At 45.7% G+C, this 15,273-nt stretch overlaps 1 protein-coding gene across 1 annotated transcript in view; it reads right to left on the bottom strand.

Moving 5' to 3' along the window:
* The window catches only part of gpc1b (glypican 1b), a 50,396-nt gene extending 36,398 nt beyond the window's left edge, over positions 1 to 13,998 (bottom strand). The window contains exons 1-2 of the mRNA XM_040171053.2: positions 13,863 to 13,998; positions 13,169 to 13,782 (exon numbers count right to left, since the gene is read on the bottom strand). Of these exons, the coding sequence (XP_040026987.2) occupies positions 13,169 to 13,331 (163 nt within the window). The 5' untranslated portion in view covers positions 13,332 to 13,782; positions 13,863 to 13,998. The remainder of the gene's footprint in view (positions 1 to 13,168; positions 13,783 to 13,862) is intronic.
* Between the last annotated feature and the right edge of the window lie 1,275 nt (positions 13,999 to 15,273).

The raw sequence follows: 15,273 nt of genomic DNA, 5'->3' as shown, positions 1-15,273 counted from the left end.
TTTGGAAGAATAATATCCCTCTTTAGTGCTTCAAATGTGGCTGAACGGAAAGGTACGTGTTTACATCAGCTTGGTTTAATCTCTAATATCAACCGGAATGAACAAATATACTTTTTATATCCGCCTATAATACAATAGAGTGAGTTTGGAAGCAACCTTTTTCTCCTAATTAACTACTTGTCTCCTTTGTTGGGATTGAAGCCACAAGCCAGCAAAAGGAAAACCTCATGGAGAGAGAAACAGTGCAATCTACCAGCCGGCTGAACGCTGTTTTCAGAAGAAAAGAAGAAAAGAGAACAGCATATTTTTCCCCTGCAGGGTTTAAAAACAAAACAAAAAACAGGAAGGAAAAATAGATGTGGGGGGGGGGGGGGGGGGGAGGCCTTTTGCAGAGGAACAGAAAGGAACATTAACATTTCAGAGACGCTGGACACCGAAGCCTGCTGGGCCACATGCAGGGGGAAGAGAAGAAAAAAGCCTACAGCCAGTGGTGCCTATAATCATAGGAAAGAGATGAAATGAGAAGCCCCTTCTGCTACAGAGAAAAGGACTTGAACTTGACGCAGTCTTGTTAAGGCGTCTGTCTCCAGACGGCGCGATGGGTTTCCCTCACAGACCATAATAACTGCAGGGAAGACGTCTTCATCAGCAGACGCTGCTGCAGAGCACCAGCAAGTGCTACAGGCCGGTTTAACTACAAGGACAGACCGCTCGTAAAAGCAGGTCTCTGCTCCGTGTTATTACACACACACACACACATATGTACAGTAACTTCATACAGACTGCAGAAACACCTTCAGGTACGATAAAAATAAAAAAAAATCCCAAACTGCGGCAGGGTCTGTTTGCTAAACAAAGCAGAGACACTATGATCCTGACGAGAAGACAGACGAGCATCAGAAGCCCGAGGACGCACAGAGACGCAGCTCGCGGCCTTCAGCTCAACTGAAGATGTATTACTTCATTATGATGTGCGCGAATGCATCCTCGTAAAGAAATAAATAAATCCTGAGAACGCTGAATAAATACAGTATATGTTTTATGTTTTAAGACGATGAATTAGTAGTAATGCATAATACAATCTGTCCATTACTTTATATATATTTGTGCTTTGTCTCTACTAAATTAATTACAATCAAAATATGAGTGAGGGGGGGTGAAGAAAGAGTCTGTGACCCTCTCGCATTGTTTCAGTTAAAAGAGCCAAAAACCTCAAGCCATTACACCACCTCCATTGACACGAGTGCGTGGCTCTTTTTTTGCTCTCAGCTTAAGAAAATGACACAGTACCTTCTGCTCACCACACGAACCCGTTGATCAAGAACAACTTGGTGAAACACAACGCAGCGAATACACACCCTACCGTACACGCTGGAGATGCTGTAAGCTGGCTCATTATTCAATCGTTTTCCACATCTGTAATATTCAGACAGTCAAGGGCTAAAATTAGAACTGCCGGTCCAACAGTATTTGAAGCAGCAAGACGCTCCTTCCACTCATGACACCCATCACGGTAAGTAGAAATAAAATAATCATCACGATGGTCTATGGAAAATAGTATTTATAGCAGTGTAATGGTGCATTAGGCACAGCGTTTCCAAGAGAGAAGGGGGCTTAGCTACCTTTTTGAAAAAAGGGGGCTGATGCGGGAGGCGGGACCAGTTAAAGCACCTTTTTCCAACAACCTGCTTCGTGTCATTTACAAAAGAGCGCGTCAGCCCGCCACATAAAATCACTCCGTGCCGGTTTGAGGGAGGCCAACTAAGTGAGTAAGAAAGCAAAGTGCTTTTGGAAAAGGTAACACTGTAATGTGTGTGTGTGTGTGTGTGTGTGTGTGTGACCGGGAGGGCGGCGAGGGGGGCGCAGCTTGACAGTGGAGGGCTGGAGAGCTTTTCTAGCAACGTCCTTGGAGGGCCGTCTGAGATGCATTGAGCATCCATTAAGTTACACTGCACATCCATGGTACTGTGAAGAACGTGAGACAATCGTAGCGTTCATTCAAATGTTCTGGATGCCAGGCGTGGTCCAAATATGTGAGGGTACACGTATGTTCACACATTTTTATTAGCGTGTTTGACCCTTGCTGACAGGAGCAGATAAAGAAATGGTCTCTGATCCATCGAGTTGGCACAACTAGCTGAATCTTGATGTATTCAGATTTGGGGCAAAACAAACAGGGACCCATTTAAGGAATTTTGTGGGGGAAATTATCAATTCTGTAAATGTTTCAAGAAATTACATAATTGGTTATCATTTAGTTTCCGTCACACATATGATTACATTTTGTGTCCAGGAAATGTTTTTTCTCTCGCTTTGATTAAAATCATTGGACATCTGATAAAAAACTGTTTATTTGCTTATCTTCACAGGCAACAACGCACTGTCACCACTGTCACCACACCTACAACAAACTCATTTTCATCTTCCTATCACGTTTTTGGAAACCCAATTGAATCTGCCTAATCACACGGTCGCGGAGGTCACACAGGGTGTAAAGAAGTCAACTCTATGGAAAACTCCAACGCCAACGAGTGCATGTGCGCGTTTGCCGCCCCAGAGGTCATCTCACCCTTGAGCTCTTCAGCAGACAATTGCGTATGATTAAATATCCCATCCCCTCCACGCCACGACCCAAGCTGCCCCCCCCCTGCATGTTTTAGTCTCTGCCTCACAGGGCAACAGAGACGAGAGAAGTGCCGCGGCTCCCCATTGAGCCAGCAGACACTCCCGTTAATATGAATATGTGATCGCATTCAGCAGCCACGGACGTAGTAATTAACTCTCTCATCAGGAATTGAAGGGGGATGTTTGGAGAAGAAATTTAGGATTGATTTTAATTTAACAAGTACGCCTTGTTGGTGCATACTTGAATGAACACGCACACACACACACAACAGCAGGTTGAAGGACTTGAGTGGAAGGCGTCAGAGGAGACAGTTGAATTGGCTCCGTGTCCAAGGCGTAAACAACATCGACTGACGTCAGCCAAAATCAACAGCGCCAGAGACAGCCAGCCAATTTCTAAAACAATGTGAACCAAAAAAAAAAAAGAAATGGGCCTCTGCGACGAGCGCGACGGCTTTGCTTTATCACGGCAACGAAGCCAAGAGAGATGTGGACGGAGACAGGAGGCCTGGAGGAAGGTGGAGGAAGCTCGGAAGAAGGAAGAAGGAGCTTGAGGGGAAAAAGAGAACAAAGCTCTCAGCTACTGCAAAAGGGGACGGGAGATTTAAAAAGAGAGGCGCTGTTGCAGGGAGAGTTCATTCCTGTGATCGCAACGCACGCCCCCCCCCACCCCCTTCCTCCGCATAAATAAATAAAATACATATTTTCAGTGTTGGGGAATATTCAACAGTACAAATCGTCCCGTGAAGAGACACACAAGATCTGCTTTTCCTCTGTTCCGCCCATCCTGTCCTCTAACCAGAGATCACAGGACAGACACGAGCCATTCATCCCGTACCTCCTGTGACTCTCCTCTGACCAACAAGGACGTGTGATTCAACTTGGGTGATGCCCCGGGACCTGGGCCGGAGGCTACTGGGAGAGGAGGGTGAAGGGAGTAAGGATGCGCGGGAGACCAATGGGGGAAACCGTGGCCCCGCTACTGCTGCTGCTGCTGCTGCGCTACAAAGGCATGATAGCAGAGAGAAAGCACAGACCCACAGCGCCACAATTATTGCAGCAAATCCTATGTTTTGAAAATTCCACAGAAAGTGTGATGTTTAAGTACCGTGCGCTGAAAAACAATGACGCGGAGGCGTTGACATAATGTGTTGTTGACAATATGAAACAGAAGTGGGAAAAGTTACTCCTGTTTAGTTTTATAATCTCAGCAATGAGGTAGCACCAGCATTGAATATTTCAAGAGAACGCTTTTGGCTTAAACCAGAACCTGGCCCGAAAAAAGAGATGAATCCAAATACACGGATAGTTGAAGGCAGCTTGTAGGCCTCGGGGCCAAAGAGAGTCTGGGAATCCGGTTAAAAACACACTGCGGCCAGATGCTGCACTTACTGCATCACCTTGTGCATGTGTAGAATGTCTCATGATGAACAACCAGTCAGCTGGTGGCTTCTGCAAGAGGTTGAGTTGGAGAACTTTCACAATAAAAGCTTTCAACTATGGTCAAGTTGACCTTGAATCAAACTACTAAATGAAATCAAATTGAATATGAGTATAGCACAGCTGTGTGATTGGCATACAGATCAGCAGCTCCCAGCGTTTGTATCCAGTAAGTACAATGTTTACAACAGCTAATCTTATTGCTCTAAATAACGTGTTTTTAGTCACCCTGGTGGAATAAAGCTTGAATAAACAAATCATGAACATTATGTAAAGCACGTCTCATGGGAGCTGTTATCCAAATGTGCACGCGGAAACCGAGTTGTGCGTTAAGAGTATGGTAAGACACACACGGATAAACAACATTTTAGTATATAGATTCAAATACACGTGCACACACTCAAACACGTGCACAGCGGCATTATACGCTCTGGAAACGCACACGGTGCCAGCCATGCGCTAAACTTGAGTTGACAGAGTTCATTTGAAATATGTAAAATATTTATGAGAGGAGACTGCAGGGGAGGAAGAAAGGATGAAAATAGCGGGCGGACAAAGATAGCAAATAAGGAGACGAATGAACCGATGGCGAGGAGGCCCGGCTGAAATGCCCGATTACGACCGAGAGGAAGAAGTTCCAGTGATGTCATTTCAAGCTTTGGAGCTCTTGTACGATGGAATTCATACCGATATTAAATATTGCTTTATGGGTGGGTAAGCGCATATTATTACAGTTAAAAGTAAACTGTAAACAGTTATTAAAGTAAACTCCTCACTTTCATGGTAAGTTCTTTAATGTAGCCTTTCCAGTACCACAAGCAAGACTGTATGAAATCCTGCCAATTACTACAAATGTATCTGGAAATGTTTCAGATCAAATCTGTTCACTAGTTGACATTTTGTCTAAGGTTATGCACAATGAGCCCCAGCTCTATGATTACAGGACAGAAGTGATCTCTATCGATTTTCCGCTTTTTTTCGTTTGGCCTCAGCAACCCTCCGGTCATTCTCGCCTCTCCGTCAGTCACTCCACCTCCAGATCGAAATAGTCCACCGCGGTCCAACCCAATAAGCAAACCAACATGATGTACACGGAGCTTTTCCTTCACCACACGCTGTACAACCCTGGAGAATTTATGTCACATTAAAGCAGATCTCACTATGTAATTACGGAAAAATGTGCTTAAAAAGCAGAAAATCCAAGAGGAGATGAGAGTTGGAGTGGACACAGAGAGAACTGAGGAAGCTGCTTCACCACAAACTAGGAGAGAGAGATGCAAAGAGGCTGCCGTGCACGGCTAGAACGACCCATTTGGATATTCTGGTTGCAAGAAGAACTAATGTTATGGGGGACCAAACGATTTCAGTTTAAGCCAAATGTACCATCGGCAGAGGGGGGAGAGAAGAAAAAGTCGGCCAACGAAACGACACACAGATTTCATTGTAATTACAGTACAAACTCAGAGAAAAGGAAGTCAGAGGGCCGTTGAAGTGAGTGGGCGAAAATGGATTCGGAACAGGAGAAAACTAACAGGGTAATTAGCTTATAAAGGTTACACTTTTTGTGATTCATCTTATTCTGACGCGTCAATTCTGAAGCCCAGAAGACCGAGGAGTCAAACGTTGCCATCGTGTGTAGCGCCGTCAAAAAGTTTAGAAATAAGAATTGGATTCCCGAAACATATGGCTTTAATGTTAAGTCTATAAAATGTGTGGTAAAATTAGATCACAAAAATATGGAGTAATAGTTCACAAACAAGTGCTAGAAGAAAACAGCTTTTTTCCTTTTTTTTCCATTGCAGAACATCTGTGAGCATCCAGAAAATTTCCCATGAAAAATAAATGAATTTCCCAACTTCCTCTGCAGGAGCAGATAGTGGAAGAATGAGATAAAGCCTTACAGGGAGAGAAAGAGGGCGGAAAATAATTACGATAATAAAGTGTGAAACCGTTTATATCTCAATGATAAGAAGATGAAGAAAAAACAACAAATCTAAACAACCGTTGTGTGTAGTCACTCTGCCTGTAGTGGCTAAAAACTAAATTTCCTCCAAAATGACCACCTCCAAAAGACAAAGAGAGCGTTGACAGAGATGAGGGCTACGTTGCAACATTTCTGCCTCCCGTGTGCGTGTCTCCAGTTTGGGAGACATTGTATTTTACATTGTTGCTGTACCTTTGGGGAGAGGAGGGGAAACCAGACAAAGGAGATATTAAGTCTGAAAACACCTGGGACGTCCGCCTAACACTCACATGCAGAAACGCATGCGCCAGCGGCGGGCTCAGTGACTTTGCAGGCCAGTTTTTTCGGGAAGTCTTTGGTGTTTTTAATCAAAACTTGTGTGTGGAAAGAAGGGGGCCACCGTTGAACAGAGCGGGACAGAAATGATTGCTTATCAAAGGGAAGTGTGTAGTTGAGGTTATATGCGTGCCACTGTGCCTGTGTGTCCCATCTTTATTAAATCTGCATTGTGTGTGTGTGTGTGCCGGGGCATCGGGGTGGCAAGGGGCCGGACACATTTCAGTCATTCTTTAGTTAGAAGGATACCGTACTGATTTTATTATCTACTCCCATCTTTTTATATACGGGCCAATCTCTCATCAATTCCTTTTCAATCTTGTTTTATATTGGAAAATAGAAGCCTGAACGCCGTCTCCATCAGAGAACATCAATCTATGTTCACAATTCTAATTTGGGAATAGAAAATTGGATCAGAAATCGGGGAAGAGTTCAAAAGTACGGGCTTCACAAAAGACGGCGTTGAGCAAAGTGTAGCCACTATTTCAAAGATGGAGGAAATGACTACATTTACACAGTGTTTCCAAGTCAGGATGGCCCATAATTAGCTGATCGTAGCATTTAGATGTAAAACAGAATAGAGATGATCCCATTAGACGATTTAAGGAACATTAATCCAGAACTACTTTAAAAGTGATCGAAGGCTGATGACAGGTGGCGTTTGCCAGTTTAGGTCAAACCATCCTGGTATGAGGGAGACTCTGGAATTTTTAAATAATTAAATTCAATAGCCCACTGAAAAAATATCTCAGTATTATCTGAATTTACACTTGAATTGGGCAATTGGGAATTATAATAAGCTGGTTTTAGCTATTATTATCTTAATTCTCTCCTACTGGAGTGCCCTCACGTACCCCCATTTAAAGAAACCACAGAATACCCCCCCAGTGGGCCGGCTGAATTTGTTGCCACAGTGCCATACAGCCACAGGAGCGAACACAGCTCCAGATGTGCTCCCTGGTGTAGGGTGTGTCGCCCTGTAAAATCCCTAAAGCTTGCCATTACTTAACATGGGAGTGGGCGTCCTGGTTTGGGTCTGTAACATCTGTTGAGCAGCAGGAGGGCCGGAGCTGAGCAGAGCTGGAGCTCAAGCCCGGATTCCTGTCACTTCAAATGGGCACCTCGTCCACAGACGGCACCGCTGCAGGGGACATGAGCCGGGGACACACGTGATCGTGTGCCTAACTGACGAAAGGGCAAATCGAAAAAAAGGGTGGCAACAGCTGAAGTGCATGCTGGTCAGAGACGAGTCAGCTGACACTCGTCACGGCGTTGCCTCACATCCTAAAAAGCAAATCTGTGTTGGACCTCAATTTTCCTTCGAGATGTAAATTGCGGTAAAAACAAAAACGATCTTTAAATAAGACAAACAAATTGTGGGAGAAAAAAGGGGGTCATTATTGTCACCTCTTACGTCTTTTGGTCCAAAAATGAATCATTATTTCATCATTATTTGACTATTTCCTGACTGTGAAGGAAATGGGGCTGTTACGTTTCGGTCTGACCTGAATTCGTCAAATATTATTCTGATTTAGATGACTACTTTGTGTTCTGTGCTTTGACTGGTAAGCGGGAAATGATTTATGTGTCCTTGTTTGTTTGTTTGAGTTCAGAGCAGCTAAATATGTTCGGACACGGTGCCCGTTTTCAACCAGCCGCCTTAATATTTAAGAGAGGAATTAATGACATGCAGCGCGGAAACACACAAGGAGCTTCTTTTTTTTTTGCTTTTCTCCTTTTAACTCCATCTTCTCTCTTCTGCTCTGTTCATTGTGTGGTTTTCTGCCCCCCTACGTATAGCTCGTCACAGGGCGAAACCCGGCCGACCAGGAAAACCCAAGTCACAGTCAGCAGACCTCTCTCCCTCCCTCCCTCCCTTCCTCCCCCTCTCAATGGTGAACATCAAACACACTGTGGTCTGTTTCATGCTCCCTGCAGCCCATTATGGCTTAATGCTTCAAGAGGCTTCTTCCTGACTTCAGCATTTTAACAACTGCAGCATATTGAAGAACCCACTCACAGATACGCACGCACGCACGCTGTGTACAGGCACAGACAGGATCCCAGATGCGGGGATTCACACGCCGTAAACTGCAGCGGGGTTATGAGCCGGCACTGTGTTACAGAAACAACTGTTGCTTTAATCTCTCTGGAGGGGGGTGAAAACCAACAGATGCATGGGGGGGGGGGGCTTGATGCTGACGGTAACCTTCAAATAAGCCCCCGACGCGCTTCTCTCCAAGTCGGCTAACGAGTTCCAGTCACGAGGCGGCGATGTGTAATTCAGTGTGATCGATTAGTTATCGGCCAAGTGGAGAATAAGAGCACCACCATCAGCGGAGGCATCAATGGGCCGGAGAAAAGGGTTCTGTCCCGAGCGGCTAGATACTAAATATTGCATGCCCAACATTTAACAATGTATCGTAGGGATATTTTACTCATTTTCTACTTGTTGCAATTTTCCAATTTGTCATTTCTTTTTAAGAATGTTAAGTTTGATTTGAAATAGATAAATAAAAATAAATAAAATGTCATTTTTTCAGTAACCACCAGAAATAAACTCTAAATATCCAAATAAAGAATGCATTGCCAAAATGTTAATAAAGTGACTTTTCTATAGTAATGTAATCGTCCTCGTGGTGTATCCACTGCTTTGATGTAACAACATTCAAGTCAGGCTTTTGCTATCTCCTTAATGTTTTGGTATCCGACCTAAATGACCCATGCAGAGGTGACATGGTGCACAGGGGTTTTAAACTGATCCAGTAATTGGAACATCTCGTGTTCTAGTTTTTTTTTTTTTCATTTTCTTCAAAAGGCCTGTCTGAGCGCTAGTTAAGTATCGATGCTTGCTGCTCTGTGGGTTCATTACCGAACTGCACATGCAAAGAAACTAACGAGTTCCCTCGGACACTAAAAAGATTATTTTTAAAAATCGGAAACTGGCATCAGAGCACATTGCCGAGGGGCCACGAATGAGGTGCCACTGAGGTCAAGCAGCCCCACAGAGGGACTGGAGGGTCTTAAGCAAACAGCTACAGGGGGGTTACTGTATCAGTATGTCCAAACAGATTAAGCGCTCAGATACATTCAACATTGTGCATGGTCTACATTTTGCTGTGAACACAAGTAGACGGCTACTCTGGATTGCAGATCATGCAGATTGTGACAGTTGGGAGCTTTTATACGAACAAATGACATGACCCCTCCACATCTTTGCAGCTTTGTTGTGCGTTTTGTGGCCCGCTCCCTGCGTAGCCGGCTGTGTTTTATTCTAGACTCTTATCTCTACTTGACTTCTGGCTGGAAAGCGGTGTAGGGGGCAGCAAGCACAGTGGCAGTCATTACCTTATCGTTAGGATCAATAAGGTGAGACAGTGGACCGGGGAGAGTTTTCCTACCATGTATCACAAAAAAAAACCACCCTGTTTTTTTGCTAAAATGCTCCTTTTACAAAAAAAAACCCACTGCGTGCTACTGATCAACAAATATCCCCAGCCGCAAGCCCGTCTTTAGTCCATTGCCTGGTGAGCAACAACCCCACCATATCATTTGCCAAACCCTAGTTAGAGATGACACTTCAGAGCGCTGCGCAACCCACGGCCAGTCTGTAGCAACCGGCGATCAACAACAACAACAACAACAACAACACAAACACAGCATGGGGAAAACGCCAACGCCGTACCAAAATGTTACCAGCCTTCCTCCAGATGTCTCATGCAGCTTGTGTCTTTGTTCAGGCTTATATGTCATACAAAGAGCATCTAACACTCCGTGGCTGCCAGCTGCTGTCTGGCGCCGCTCTCTTTGGGAGCTGATGAGAGAGAGAGAGAAAGACACAGTGGGACGAGGACCGTTATGCCCTGATGGACTGACTGATAGGGACAGGGATTGTAATGGTTGGGCGGGACAGGGAGGGGACAGGTGAGTTGTGAATGGAAATATCCACTTTGGACACCCACAGGCTCCAAAAAGGCGCCGCGTTGGACAGTTTGACTTTGGCATCATCACGTTTCCCTTTTTTATTAGTCGCAAACCATCACTTTTCCTTTTGGCCCAACTGACACTGTTCCCACGGTCCGGCGAACGCAAGCTTTAACACAATATCCCGCAGCTCGCGCTTAACTCCGTAGCTTTCTTGTGCTCAGATTCCTACGGCGAATTACTTACAACAACGGGGGGCACTCTCCAAGCTGGTATATGAGGCGTATCAATGCGAGAGCAATATCTGGGAATCTTCTTTCACTGCTGACTGAGCACAATTTAACAGGGGACCCTGATGTGGGGGGGGGGGGGGGGGGGGGGGGTATGCACTTCACACATTCATAAAGAGCAGAGCAGAGTAAAAAGTATATCTTCAGGTAGCAAACTTGAATAACTAATAATGCAAAAGGTAATATTACCTGGCAGACACTTTCTCCGGGAGGATTGCATTTGCTATTTTGTGTGCCGAGGACGTTTCTCGTTCACTGTGCAGTGGCATTGAAAAGGATTCGAAAGACCTGCGACTGGAATTCATTTTTACATTTGGTATGCAGTTGTCTCTCAACGCCCCCCCCCCCCCCTCCAACCCCCCTTCCCTCCCCCCGACAAAATCGAGGTGATGTTCTCAGCATTTGACCTTGAGTCAGGCCCGGCCGATACATTAAGTTGATCAAGGCCTGGTTTCTCACAAGGGAACAGAAGTCTTATGTTACTAATATGCTCATAATGTAAGACTGGAGCGGATGAGGATTCATTTATGCTCGGGAGCCAAGAGACGGGGATATAAGGAGGAATATTGTATTGCCAAATCCCTTTTCCTAAATCTCTCTTTCTGACCCACATCCATCGACGTCTGCATCTCGTCTTCTCGCTCTTAATACTCTATCTATCTCTTCCTGACACTCCGTGTCTTTCTCACTCCCTTATTTGTATTGACCCCGGACTTACGAAAGCTCCGCACCGTTGATTGAAGCAAGAGGAATATGTGGTGTCACGACAAGACAGATTTCATCTTTAAAGCATTATGGATTACCGACATTTGGAAAGAAAAGGGGATTTCTAAGGGGCGGGGTCAATTGATTTATTCAGTATGGTCAATCAATTAAATTTGAAGTGTCCGGTTACCACTTGGCTCTCACTACCTTCTGATGTATGGCGTCATGGCATGAGCTAACGCTTTCATCACATCACCGCCCCACCCTCAAATCTTATAATCGCTCCTATCAGTGCAATCGCTAGGAAAGGATCTACCGAATATCCTCCCGTTGGGTATCACGTTTCCTCATGAGCGCACTCTTAATGCTCCGTTTCCATGCATCTCAAAAGGCATCTCTGGATGATCACCAAGAAACACCTATTATATGAAGGCATAAGCGGCGTGTTATATACGCATGCTATTTCTGTCGAGACACAAAGCTGTTTCTGCAGCCCTGCTGTGCCGTGTGGGAGCCCCAGAAAGTCGTGCCGTGTCTTCCTAGGAGTGAGGGAACTTAAGGTGAATACTGCTGAAAGTCACCTCTTGCACTCGATGTCTCGGAGCCATCCGGCCGGCGCTAAAGGACTCTGGGGGAATTTAAGTGAACAAAGTTGAGAAGGTGGCCGACGCAGTCTGGAATTTTTTTTTTTTTTGAGGAAAGGTGTATATGGGAAGGACGGGGACAAAGTCATAGAGAGAATCACTGGACTTCATGTTGGTAAAACGTGTAGATTGCTTTAATATATTAAGGTTGTACTTTTTCTGGTCATTTATTTTGGGGAAATTGTTCTTCACCTTCATTCATTTCCCAGTTTTGGATGGATAATAAAACCCCCAAGTTCAACTCTAACTCATATTTCCCTTGAATCCGTGCACAGGAAACATGTAAGCTTTCACCGCCACCATCTCCTGCCTTGTCCGTGCATGCATGATGCTGTAACTGTAGAACCTGAAATTGCAGTAAACTCTTATGTGTGCATGCGTCATGTGTGTGAAAGCATTGCACTGAATTCCAGAGGAGGCACACGTGTAATCATCTGAACTGGGGGCATGTGACTGTCTGACATCAGACCGTGGACGAGGCGCAGAGCAACATCGCATTTGTGCGGCTCCAGAAAATGGTCAAGTGACCAGTTTCAGGCATGAAAACACAAAGAAAGCGGTAAGCGAGGTGCTGCCCCTGAACCTGTGCCTCTACAGATGTGGAGTATGGGGGAATTTGATGGGAAAGCTCTGATCGGGGATCAAAAAGCCAGAGTGTCTGTAGCAGGGCTGTACCCTCTTAACGTACTTTCAAAGCCGTGTTTTATCCGGAGAAATAGCCAAGAGCTTGAGCTCCCTTCCTTTTACCATGTGAAGTGAAACGCTTGTCACTACAGGTTTGAAAAGGTCTAAAGATAGAAGCTGTTCACTCACTCACAACAAAGCAAAATATAAAAATACATCCTTTTAAGTTGCCAGGGGAATAAAATACATCATTTTTACCTTTTCATAATTAACAGTTTCCTCCTGTGATGTGTGCAAACCGTATTCTGTGCAGTTTTGCACACCCAATGCACTCCAATATTACATTTCTACAAATGGTGCAAGTGCAGGTGCGACTTTGGCCTCCAAAAATAGACGAACATTCCTCGGGGGACTTGCAGAGAGATTATGGTTCTCAGTAGCAATGAGTTTATAGCCTCATCTGTACGGGGCTGCCCTGTGTGCTCAACGCTTTGAGGCGTGATTTCAACCGAATGCCACTGTGCGACATTCGGACAGGTAGCTAGACGATCCTCACCTTTGGTCCAAAAACAACCGCAGCAGACGGATTTTTTTTTTTTATAAAAAGGGGGGCTCACCTGATATTTCGGACTGAGGGACACCGTCCAAAGCGAATCCTTTCCCGCTGTAAAACTGCCTGATATCCGAACAACTCCGAGCTTTGCTGGTCCCTTTGTCCCCGCAGGCTGGTGCCATCAGAGAGCACAGCGCCAGAGCCGCTATGATGAAGGAATCCATCATGTGCACTTCGTCAAGTGCAAATCCGAACAAGAGGGGCGAAGCGACTGCGTTGAGTTTCTAAACCGGGCAGGAGAGTCCCGGTGAGTGGCCGCGTGTCGAACGGGTGGGGGGGGTGCACTACCCGAGTGCCGCTGTGCGTAAAATATCCTCCACCTTCCTTGACACCTCCGGCGCTTTGAGTGCCTCTGCTGAGTCTTTGGCTGCTCTGCGCGCAATGCCGCACGGCACCGGAGCGACTCTTCCCAGCGCAGAGGTCCCGTCTCTTCCGCCCCCCCCCTCCCTCACAGGGCCGATGTGGACAGGACAGTAGCGATCTGTTATTCCCCGCAAACGACTCGATCTTCTCGAGCTGTGGTGGGCAATGAGTGCAGTTCTCCCGTCTGCACTGTTGTTGTAGTTTTTTGCAGAGGGTGGGGAGATGGAGGAAGTGTGGGGGGGTGTAGTAGTTCACCTAGACAAGGAGAAGCAAGAGATTAAATGAGATCATTTAGGTACGCTGAACATGTCAGGTTGCGATGCCGCGCGAACTACGGGCTGTGACGGGCCGGGAGGTGAGCCGAGTCAGGAGGCGGTGCGCGCACGTGCGGCCGCAATCGCAGCTCGTTCCCGGTTCAGGGGAGCCTATTGTGACGGTGCTATGCCAGCGCTGCCAGTCGGTGGTATGAGGAGGAGGAGGCGAGAGAGAGTGAGGCTGGCAGAGCGAGGAGGAGAGAGAGAGTGTGTGTGTGTGTTGGCCTGTTTCGGCTGTGTTTTTAACACCGTTCTCATCTACTATTATATTTTAGACGTTTCAGAATCACTCCATTCTCCTGTTATCCGTGTTGCCTACTTCATTAGGTGGTCTGGTTCTAATTGAAAGAATGTGCTCTACGTGTCCTGGCAGTGGGTTATTCACCAGCCAGGTGTCACAGGTGAACTGTGGGCGGGCCCTCGACCCCCATCTACCCTCTACCCCCCCCCCCCCACACACACACACACACTTCAATGCACTGCTCAGACGGGGCTGCAATCATGCACCTCGTCACTCCTCGAAGTGCAATTTGGAGACAAGTCACTACCTGCCTACCTGCCCGGTGCAGTTTCCAGTTCAATTGTCATCTGCTGAATGCCTTCATTATACGAATTTCTGTACGTGTATTTAAACAACGCTGTCTTCTACATAGCTGGAGCTGACCCCACCCCCTCCTCCCGTTTTTCTTTTACTAACCTACAGTGCCTTTCCGATATGAAGGCGGGATCCATTTCTGTTTATTCATACACCGCTAAGTGGGACCGGGTAGGCATTTCTGGCATAACATTATCATGTACCTTGATGACAGAAGCTTCAATGTCTCTGAAGCTGAGTTTGTTCTTTTGTGGTGTACCACAGGGCTCGGCCGTGGGGCCTTTGTTATTTTCTCTTTTTTTGTCATCATTAGGACCGATTCTAAAAATTCGTAATGTTGCCTATCATTTTTACGCAGATGATATACAACTCCATCTTTCATTTGAAACCCGGTGAGGTTTTCACAGTGGACCAGACAGCAGAAAACTGGTTATAACCAAACAAACAGTAAGACATAGGTTGTAGTTATTGTTTGTCCCCATGATCAAGCAGCGTATTGGTCCATTCTCCTCTGCTGCCAACTGGATTTTCTTTGATCGATCCCTGTCATTTGACCCCCATATTAAAGAGCTGTCTAAATCATGTTTTTTTTCTGTTTTTATCACTCAGATTTGTAGTGTTTGTAAATGCTGAACTTGAGATGATAATACATGCACTCATCTCCTCACGCATTGATTATTGTAATTCACTGTTTTTCATCACGTAGTGTAGCTGCTGTAAACTGTTTGCAGGCCACTAAAAATGCTACAGTCCGTTTACTCGCTAGGACAAATGGACGGTCTCACATCACCACTATACTACAATCTTATCTCTGGCTTCAGTAGCTTTTAGGATACA

The sequence above is a fragment of the Gasterosteus aculeatus genome, chromosome 3 (assembly GCF_964276395.1).
Source record: "Gasterosteus aculeatus chromosome 3, fGasAcu3.hap1.1, whole genome shotgun sequence".
Classification (NCBI taxonomy): domain Eukaryota; kingdom Metazoa; phylum Chordata; class Actinopteri; order Perciformes; family Gasterosteidae; genus Gasterosteus; species Gasterosteus aculeatus.
This window is presented reverse-complemented; position numbering and strand designations above follow the sequence as displayed.